The sequence below is a fragment of the Amblyomma mixtum genome, chromosome 6, assembly GCF_055824585.1.
Source record: "Amblyomma mixtum isolate Tamu chromosome 6, ASM5582458v1, whole genome shotgun sequence".
Classification (NCBI taxonomy): domain Eukaryota; kingdom Metazoa; phylum Arthropoda; class Arachnida; order Ixodida; family Ixodidae; genus Amblyomma; species Amblyomma mixtum.
Window position 1 is genome coordinate 32,298,343 of NC_143017.1, and position 11,069 is coordinate 32,309,411.

At 41.2% G+C, this 11,069-nt stretch overlaps 1 protein-coding gene across 9 annotated transcripts in view; it reads left to right on the forward strand.

Moving 5' to 3' along the window:
* Positions 1-8,839, forward strand: part of LOC149338737 (uncharacterized) — a 43,740-nt gene extending 34,901 nt beyond the window's left edge. For 4 of the 9 annotated variants that reach the window (XM_089547744.1, XM_089547740.1, XM_089547746.1 and 1 more), the window contains 2 exons: positions 142-234; positions 3,296-8,839. Coding sequence is in view for 2 of the 9 variants with exons in the window: in XM_089547747.1 (XP_089403873.1) it covers positions 142-189 (48 nt within the window). In the remaining 7 variants the exon portion in view is untranslated. The remainder of the gene's footprint in view (positions 1-141; positions 235-3,295) is intronic. The other 5 variants (XM_089547741.1, XM_089547747.1, XM_089547742.1 and 2 more) reach the window with 3 other exon arrangements.
* The last annotated feature ends 2,230 nt before the right edge of the window (positions 8,840-11,069 follow it).

Below are 11,069 nucleotides of genomic sequence, written 5' to 3' on the forward strand. Positions count from 1 at the left end.
TTACTTTAGCATATCCTGCTGGTGTATTATCTTGGCACTTTTTGTAATCCTTCACAAGGGGCTACAGGTGGTCATGCTAAGATTTGGACACTAAATTCTTTTGAGACGAGACTTATGTTTCTATTATTTGGATCGGTACAGGTGCCACTCAAGATAAAGAAGTCGCTCAGAGCAGCCACCACTTTGTGACTTGATAATACAGTGCCTGGAGCTGCGTTTCTTCTCCGAAGTGAGGTGAGAGGTTTCCAACTTTGTTCCTAATTCTTTTTGGATCATCTCTTACATCTGCAAATGAGCGTTCATAATACTGCTCTTCTCAGTTCTGCTTTAATTTGATTCTTGGTTCCTGCAAAAATGAAATAAAACACTAGGTACACTGAAATAGGAAAATAAAATACTTTTGAATTGAATTCAATGTTTATTCTTTCACGGATTCTCTCCGTGCTGGGGGCAGAGGTAAAGGCAAAATGCCTGACAGAGCCTCTGCGCCCCCACAGTTCAAGGCAGCATGACGTGTCATTCACACACATATTTGCTAAGCGTATCTTTAACACACAGCAGACAGCAATGAAAAATTCAATTATTCAAAACGCATGTCTTCAAAGCATTACTTTTTCTTGAACATGATAGATTTTGAAAAGGCAGAAGATACGCAATAGGTATTACGTAACAACAAAATTGGCTTACATCAGAAGTCAACAAAGAAAAGAAAAAACAAATAATTCGTCCGAAAATACTAAATAGCATATCCAGTAAATGGATCGGTACGTAGAAACTTTTCAGAAAAGAAGAAGGTTTAGACTAATGTGCAATGTAAATGCTGAAAAAATGGCAAATATATTTTACAAGTGCCGAGAAAAGTAACAACATTATATAACATATAACATAAATATATAGTAACTTAGAAATAACATAACATAATGCAACATAGCTGAGGTTACATGTGTTCTCAGGGATGAGTGCAAGTTTCACAAAATGAAAATGCAATGTCACTACTAATAGCTTTTTACAGTCCTTTTTGAAGTTGTGGAAGGATTGTATGTATTGTAAGTTTAAGTGATCACTGTTTAATATGTTAATTGTTTGATAATTCAATGTTTGCCTTCCGTAATTCTTGTGGCAGGCTTTTTAATGGCGTGGTTTACGTATTGGGTATGAAGTGCAACTGTTGACAGGTATCGTGTGCAGCCTATTTATATAAATCCACTGGAGTAGTTTGAAATAATAAACTTGATCTGCTTTAAGCATGCTATAATAATGAAGAGTGGTTTTGTTTGTGGAGTCCTCATTTGTCACCCACATAGTTTTCACATATTCTCAATATTTTCTTTTGTACCATGATTAGTTTGTTGTAGTTTGAAGCTGTCGTAGTTCCCTATACTAGAATGCCGTAACTGAGTTTTGAATAGAATAGTGAGTAGTATAGTGCTTGTTTCAACCAGGTGGGTAGTATGTTTTGTATTTTATACATGCAGCCAGTAACTCGAGATAGCTCACTTTTTAATTTGTTAACGTGAGTATTCCATGTAAGGTCCTCTGTAAACCATACGCCAAAGAACTTTTACTCTGTAACTTCTTCCAGTAACGTGTCCTCAAATTTCAGATGAACACAGTCTCTTTTATTTGCTGGCTTAAAAATTATATATTTGGTTTTGCATGTGTTTAAACTCAGCCGGTTGCTTTTAAGCCATCTGGAGAGGTTTAAGAGGTAACTGTTAGCTGATGATTCTATGACCTCTTTTGTGGTGTCAGTGAAGAAGATATTATAGTGTCGTCAGCATACATTATTATTTCAGGGGAGCTTGGTATTGACGTTATATTATTTATGTATAAAAGAAATAAGAGGGTCCTTAGATTGATCCATGAGGGGCGTCGTATTCGACTTTCAATTTTTGTGATGCCAGATTGTCGATTCATACATACTGATACAAATTTGAGAGATATGATGTAATTAAATTATTCGCTACACCTCGGACACCGTACACAGCAAGCTTCTTAAGAAGGATATCATGTTGCACATTGTCGAATGCCTTTTTCAAATCCAAAAAAATTCTCGGAGTAAGCAGTTTGTTCTCAATATTTTCAATTATTTTGTCCTTTATGTTTATCAGTATTGAATAGCGAAGCCTTCCTTGCTGTTATTCCATAAATGACATCCTTGGCTGCCTTTTAATAGAGCCAGAAGAGCCCAGTTACAGAAACAAACTGGCGTGTGGGTATGACAGATTTATCCGGAGCTTGCATTGAAATGTTTCTGCGGTAAAAAAATGTCAAAACCAAAACTGAGAAGTTTCCTAACATCAGCCAATTCTTTGTCAGCTATCAAGCAAACCTAGGAAGGGACATTGTATCCCTCCTTTACCCCTTCCCTTACGCGGCGGCTCAGGTGTCCACCGAGATAAGTGAGACAGCTACTGCCTCATTCCCTATCCTCAGAAACCAAACCTAACCAAACAAATTGTATGTTTTGTAGAAAGCTGGCATGGTGTACTCTGTGCTTTTCTTACCTTGCACAAAGCGTGGGATTTCTTCACCCACGTATGGTTATTTTGAAACTGTTCATTCGTTGTAAGCTGCAGACTTGGCAGACATGCATAGGGCTGTTTTGGCTACATATTTCCACACGTTTGTTGCACACAGCAATATCTGTTGGATGCAGTCTGAAAGAACACGACACTTTATGTGTAGGCAGGAACTCTAGGTGCCTAAATACTTGCCTAAATCGGTTCTTTGCGCCGTAAATCCTGCCTAGCACAGCTAAAGCTTCACAAGAAGTGTGTCTGTGGGTGAACCCAAGATCCCAACGAGTCATTTAACCATGAAATCTGGGAGCGAGCACCAAAGAATACGTCTTTTAATGTGCATCTTAGAATTTCCATCTTAAACACAGCGCTCGTGTCATGTGATGGGAGCATAGCCCGAGTTAATGTCCTCTGTTATTCAGACTTACATACCAAAGTATTTGGGATATCACTGGGGTGGTACATTGGGATACGGTTGTCTGAGGTTTACGGCTATCAAAAGTGCTTCACTGAGAAAGGTGCAGAACAGATAACAGCATTCTGAAGAAGCAAATAGACAAGCAAACAAGTGTAAAGTATACACTGGTACTGACTACATGGCTAGCAGCTACTGTATAGAAGTTTCAATGCTGTTGTTTCTGCCAAGAAATTGAAGTAAATAATGTATTTTGTCTTCGGCCATAAATATCTCAAGATGTCAGTTTTTGTTACTTTTAACCCATTATTGCAAAGACAAGATAATAGAAGACTGATCTTTTTTTTTTTTTTTTCAGTTACACTGATGCAAAGCCATAGAACAGGTATGGTACACATTTGCGCATTACGAGTTTTTCGACTAGAATTTTGTTCTGCGAAAACACCAGAAATATTGTGGTTTTGGAAGAAAAAGTTACGAAACTGTAAATATTTGATACAAAGGAGTAATGCTGGCTCATCTCAAGGGCGAGGAAATCAAGAATGAAATGAAAAAACCTGAATGAGCTGGGCGGTATAGTTGCCGAGAGAACAGGTCTTCAACAAGCCTTGCTCTGGAAGTATAGGGCCTACCCTGTGTCCTTGGGTGGTTTCTTGTGTGCAGTGTGAACAATATGAATAGTAACTCTTTTGGTCAGCGTGGTAGTCATGGTCACAAGCTGTTGTTGGACAGGATAGCATCGTAGCTAAGTTGTTCAATTGCGAGGCCTCCTGTTCTTGGCACCTTTGTGCTGCGTCATCCAAGATATTAGGCTCTATATCAGTATCTTCTGAGGGCTCCATTTACCTCCCTCTTGAGCCTCCATTACTATCAGTGGTTCCAGTACTTCAATGTCCGAAATAATAATTAGCGAGGATGGTATTTTATCTTTACCCGGAAACTTAGGACCACACCTGCATCTGATCACTTTCTCTTCAACAACAAAACACTCAGTAATTCATCTGAAAATATTGATTGCATCTTTTCTGCTCCTCTTTTTCAGTCTGTCAATCAGCTTTAATACATGTTACTGGCGGATAGCTAAGGTTGTGCCAGTTTTTAAGTCTACAGTGATTGTTCATCACCACTCATTTATCGACCTATTTCATTAGCAAGCATAGTTTACAAAATACTTGAACATGTGAGTCATTCGCAGTTAATTAACTGCTTACAAGAACGTAACATTATCTTTAAGTACCAACACTGCTTCTGTAAAGGTTACTTGTGCAAAACTTGATTTGTCAGATGCATTCGTCTGTTGATGCTGGTATTCAAATTGATTCCATATTTCTAAATTTTTCTAAAGATTTTGATCAGGCACCTCACTACAGGTTATTAATCAAATTAACACTGCTTCACGTCCACCGTCTTGTCGCATGTGTGCAGCATTTTCTTTCTTCCTGGGCTCAGTTCACAACCATCAATAACCATGATTAGTCTTTCAGCCAAGTACTATCGGCTGCAAATGAAGTGCGAACAAGAACACTGAGATGGCAACACAAAAACACCAACAACCATATATTAGCTCCTGGAGAGCAAATACAAGCGAGTTTGATTAACACAGCTGAAGAAGGATCTTCGCGCTTTCGAAGTGAAATCCTTGTCCGCTAGTATTGAGCTTCTCCTGGCTGAGAGCTTCTTATTTTGCTGTTCCTGGCTGGTTTGTCGTGTTTGCGTTTCATTTCTTGCTGATACTAGTACGTTCTGGCGTCTCACAAAGAAGCGTGCTCGGCCCTTTACTTTTTCTTATACAATAAACTTCTCTGTAGTAAACTAAAATATAGTAAAGGGAAACTGTGGCCCCATTTATCCTTCCATAGACGACTGTACATTCTTTTTTCGGTTATAGTAAACATTTTTTTCAAACAGCTGTAGTAAAAAGCGTCAGGCCGTGGCAGCGTACTTTCCGCGGAATGGCGACACCGCGGCACGCACGAAGTCAAGGGTCGTGAGGCAATTAAGCATTCGGGGGCAGATAGACATCGAAAACGATAAAACGCCTTTTTTTTTTTTTTGATGGCTTCACCATCATGCTCAAGAGCTGCGAGGAGAAGCCAACTTTATGAAGGCCTTAGGGCCGTTGGGCAAAGCGCGTGGCGCTCGCGGAAAATAAAAGTATAGCTTCCTGTGAACATCGAAACAAGGCAGCGTGGGTTTTTGAGAAAGCAACGGCAGTAAAAGTGCAGTGAGGAGCAAGGAACGGAAGAAAAGGAAGCACGGCAGCGCAAAGCATGGAGAAGCATGAACAGCTTTGTCATGCTTGACTGTGTCGCGCGTGTTTCTTAACTGTTGCCTCTTAATTAACGCTGAGGCTGCGGAATACGATGTTGTGTGCGCGTAAAGCTTTGTTTTTACATGGAATCAAACTCTTGTTACATTCATGACTGCGTTGTATTCGTGCAAATGCGGGTAAATGAAAACACGAGAATATAAAATGTAATTACTGAAATAAATGAATATCACATAAAGGGACAATAAGAGCAGGATGGAAGGTATTTCTGAGTTTCTTTTTATAAACCAACACACTGCGTTTAGTAAGTATAAGAGCATTAATTCTCAGATCCATGCCATCACCATCAACTGATATAGTAAAAATAAGATTTTTGCTGGTCAGAATTGCTTTACCTTAGGCGGGTTCTACTGTATGAAAGATTTACTGAACTCCACTTCTTTTGAAATAAGACTTTTTGCGAATAGTAGTAATTTATTACAAAATTTTCTTTGCCGATGATTGCTAAGCCCTTCAGTTTGACCTTGACTCAATATCATCGTGGTTCTTTACCTGACTGACATTGCTAAATCATTCTGAAACAGTGTTTATGTCCTTTACCAACCGAACGTCTCAATCCCTAACTCCCTACTCGTAAAATTCTCGAGATTGCAAACAGATACAAATACCTAAGGCTTCATCTTCATTTACTCTAATGTTGATTTACTCCCAGCATGGTACCACCACCATATTAACCTTACTGTTGCATCCGGTAATCAGTAATTAGGTCTCTTAAAACATAACCTAAAGCATGCTTCATGCAACCTTTGGAAATGTGCTTATACCGGTCTCATCCAACCGAAAATTGAATATGCCTTGGCTTTTTAGGTCCCTCAACAGGCATACCTAATAAATAACATTGAATAATTGCAGATGCACAGTTCCTTTCATTTTCTCTGATTTTTCACGTCATAGCAGCATCACGGCCTTGAAAAAATGTGCAGGTCTTGAGGAATTATCCCACCATTGCAAGATCACAATTACTATCACTTTTTCATAAACTGTATCGTAGCACTTCATGATGACCTTTTTTGTTTGCCTGCTGCCATTTCTTAGTGACACGATCATGTATTTGACATGCTGGACATTTAACTATGCGCATTCATTCATACCACGCAGCCGCTGCGGTGGCTTATAGGTTTGGTGCTCGGCTGCTGGCCCGGAAGACGCGGGTTGGATCCTGGCCATGGCAAGAGCATTTTGATGGAGGCGAAATTCTAGAGCTCCGTGCACTGTGTGATGTCAGTGCACATTAAGGAACCCCAGGTGGTTGAAATTACACCGGATACCTCCTTGATACCTCCACTCCACACCGGTTACCTCCATAGCCTTAGTTGCTTTGGGGCACGAAACTGCATAAACGAAACCTGTCATTCATACCACGTGCAGTAGCCGTCTAGAACGTCGTATCTTCACGTGTGTGTCAAAATTGTCGCTGACCCTGAAAAATTTCATAATCATATATGTGCGATCTTTGCTGCTTGACATCCCTGCATAGTTTTGTTATTTGATTTATTCATTTTGTTTCCTAATTTATGATTGTTATGGTTTCAAGTGACTGCCGTTAATTGTAATTTAAATATTTGACACATTATCTTGTTGTCTGCGACTCTGTTCACGCATTTTCTTGTTTTTTGAGCTTGTTGCAACATTTTATTGATGATTTGTAACCTGCTAATGTTTATATTACCATTGTCACTTTGTGTTCTTTCTGGTAACCTTGCTGCAGCGTTTTTATGCTTTTCGCTGTATTTTATGGCTACATGACATTTTATTTAGCTGTGTTGCCTACCCTCCTTATGTAATTCCATGAATGTCTTTAGGGGTATTTTGAATAAATTAATGAAATAAATGAACAAAATACTGTTTCCAGCTAAAGTAATCTTGGTGCATGGTCTTGGTGCTTGTCTTTACGTAGCAGCCGTCCGTGGCTGTAAAGTGATCATTCCCAGAAAGGGCTTGGAAGCCCGCTTCAGTCAGTGGGAGAGAAAGAGAAAAACTTTGTTATAAAAGGAATTTGGGGCATGCCCCTGGGTCCCCGCACAATATTTTACTTGGGATGCACACTATCCTGTCTCTCTGGTTCGCCTTCAGTTTTAGTGCTGGGATGAGAGTGCTGTTCCATGAACATTGAAACATCACCCCTCCACATATGGGATGCTTCACATGCGAGCCATAAGAGAGAGGTGAGGAGATGCACCTTGGAAGTGCATCAGGGTGGAAGTGCTGTACCAATCTGACCTGTACCAAATTGCTCCAGAATGGCATTTTGTGTGGTAACTTTCCATTGCAAGTATACAATGCCAAATCCAGCCGAGTGTTATTGTCGGCTGAGCAACACTGGGCGCTCGCTACAAAAAGGACGCAGCGCAGACGCAGCCGCATCCACGAGAGTTTGGTTCACCCATGATGCTCGTCCTAATGCTGTTATCATCGCGGCTTTCACGAAAGGCTGGTGGCACTAGCGTGAGTAAATTAGTAAGTACAGCCCCCATCAAAAGTATACAGACCAAGGCATTTGGTTGTAAGCTGTTTAGTGGGGCTGCCTAGCGTATCTAGCTGCCTAAACCATGGGAGGATTGAGGACATGATGTCATTCCTCTTTCAAGAGGTTACGGTTGCTGAGGATGCATAACGAGGCATGCAGCAGGCCTCACAGGCAGACCCATTGGACCGTATACTTTTGACGGGGGTTGTACCTTCAACTTAAGTTAAGAACAACGCAGCAACGTATGGAAAGAAAAATGGTAGGTGTAACGTTAAGAGACCGGAAGCGGGTGGAGTGGGTGAGGGAAAAAACGTGTGTTAATGACATCCTAGTCGAAATCAAGAGGAGGAAATGGGCTTGAGCAGAGCACGTAATGCGAAGGCAAGATAACCGCTGGCCCTTAAGGGTAACGGAGTGGATTCCAAGAGAAGACAAGCGTAGCAGGGGGCGGCAGAAAATTAGTTGGGCGGATGAGATTAAGAAGCTTGCGGGGATATGGTGGCCGCGGCTGGTGAAGGACAGGGTTAAGTGGAGAGACATTGGAGAGGCCTTTGCCCTGCAGTGGGCGTGGTCAGGCTGATGATGATGATGATGTACCTTTAAAGCACTTCTGAAAGGAGCTCTCAATAAAGTTGCGGTATGCCTATAAAGGATGCTACTTCACCATATTCGCCAGCAAGAATTTTTTAATGCACTACGTGGAAGATGAGCTATATGCGGTAAAAATTTCTGCTTTTTCGTGCCTTTCTCTCCTGTCATCAATTTTCGCACACAGAAAATGTTGGTGCTCCTGTGCAGGCCCTACCTCTAGCTCCTCCCACTGGGCCCCTCCACGACTTCCGCTGGTTGCTGACGCACGCAGGAATTCCCTGCGGGGTAAGGGAAGCTTTGTGACCAGCTGGAGTGGCCGTGACTGTGGTAGCTGCGTGACGTTTGAATGAGTGATAACCCCCATCTGCTGATGTCACTTCCACGACACGACATTGTATGCCAGGTTTCTTGCAAATGTTAGGCACTGCTGGTCGCACGAGGTACGAAAGTGGGAGTTTTTAAAAATGCATTGTAAATTTTCCGCTCAGTGGCCTGCACTGTACATAATGCAAGCATTCTACCCAGCAAACCAAAAACCTCTCGGAGACGTCTAGCTAGACGTCTCTGAGAGGTTTTTGGTTTGCTGGGTATAGACAAGCTTGAACACCCTTTTCAGGGATTCTTTATTTAATATCTGGTAATATAACTTCACTGTGTTGCTAATATAACTACTGTTTGTAAAAGCTGCAATTTGTCTATTTTTCATTCATGATCAAACTCAATCGAAATTCTTTAGAACCATTGAATTCTGGCCAATACGATACAGAATCAATTTTCATGCAGTTTTTGGGAAAGTCGCAAACAAAAAAATGTGCTGAGTTGCATTTAATGCCGTCGGTATGCTCCAAAGGTACTCCAAAATAGCCCATAAATTGCTCTAAACCTGCTCCAAAATGGGACGTTTGCTGCTCTAAAGCTACTCCAAACTAAGAGTTTTGCTGCTCCCGTGACCGCTTCAAAAGCTAGAGCCTGCTTCCTTGCCTGACCTCCCAAATCTACTCGTGGGCATTCGTAGGCTGATGAGGCCACGGCAAGTTGCTTGCAATGATCCTGGTGGTCCTTAACCCTTTCGGGCACTTTGTAAACAATTGTGTATGTAGAAAACTTACAGCTTTTTCTGAGAAACTGGAGTACTTAACAGTGATTTCATTATTTCAGTGATGTTGAGCACCCTTCTTGTCGCAAATAAGTTGCTTTTTTGTACCATGTAGCGAATGCAGTAAATAATATTTCACATAAGAGTGAGCTAGCTAGCACTTTGTCCGCCGTTTTTGTGCCGACAGATTTTGCCGCGAGTGAAAAGATCGATTGTTTTTGCCTAATTTCGAGCGTAATGTGAATCTTCGAAACACAAAGTGATTCCACGATCCTTAGGGTGTTTACCTGACACACGAGAACATTTTGATGTTATTATTTTTAACAAATCTGACACTTTGTACGGAATTCTGCACATCGTTGTAAAAACTTACCTGCTGGTATTTCACGTTCGAAAACTAACAAATTCCCTTTCTTGAGGCCTGAATATACTACTTAGTGAAAAAATAATTGATTTCAGTCAAAACGAAAAATGGCGCCTGAAAGGGTTAAGTGGCTCTTGAAGTCGAGCTCCTCATTGTGAATGTATTCCAAGAGTACTGACCTGTGTGGGCAGGAGTAGAGACCTGTAACCTTTTGGGATTGAAAATGGAAAGCTGTCGGAATGTCGGAGCTGATGTAGGACAGTGTCACATATTAACATTACAAAGCAGCGCTATGAAGCAGGTGCATATTCCACTTTGCACAAACCAGTGAGTTACGTTAGTCCTGATGATTATTCTTGTCAGTACACCTGCATGTGTTCGCATTTGGAGCCTTTTGTATTTGAAAATATATTTGTTTCATTTAAACCTTTCTCTGCATGAATTCTGGGAGCAATGATTCGTTGCAGTGTTTGCATGTCAATATCTCAACATGTTCACCCCTGCATCAAAACCCAGATCCCTCTTTTCCCTGTCTGAATTGTATCGAATTTTCTCAATGGTGGCAGGAGTGGTTGGAGCATGGCTAAGTGCACATATATGAAAAATGAATGCTGCCAGCCACGTAATTCAAGGGAAAAAGCACTTGCTCTTTGCTCTGTATTAGGGCCATCTGGACGAGTGCATTCAAGGTGCACATCCACGTTACCAGCAGTACTAAAAGAAGGTTAGTTGGTGGGTCCATCGCATGCGGAGAATGGTTTGCTACATGTAGACCATTGCAACTTGACAAAGAAACATGCATTATTGCTGCAGAGACTGTTGAGAACAAGCTGTTGAACTGTATTGTAAATTTTTTAACGCGTAACTGCAAAACTATGCATTTTAATTTAACTTATTGCCGTAAGGTTGAGTGCATTTATGGAAAAGTTTTAATATGTGGACATGTAGGTGTCTTCTGAGGTGTTACTGCAATCATCTTCAGCATCTGCTAAACATTTGGAATGCTCCCATTGTTCAGGTCAGAGACCTGTTATCTGCTTCCTGGTTTCATCATGGCATATTTCGAACTACAAGTCAGTGCAACGATCAAGAGACAGTTGGGTGGTGACTGCTTACATATGCTGTGTCACCAGTGGCATTCCTGGTGCTGCTGTTCGTGGGGATGTTTTCTTGGCCCTCTTTGCTGTGTCTGTAACACTGATGCGGAAACAATGGTCGCATGCAGCTAAATGGGACAACAACCTCTCAGTCCCTTGACGGGTGGGAGGCTGGACTTCTAGCAGAA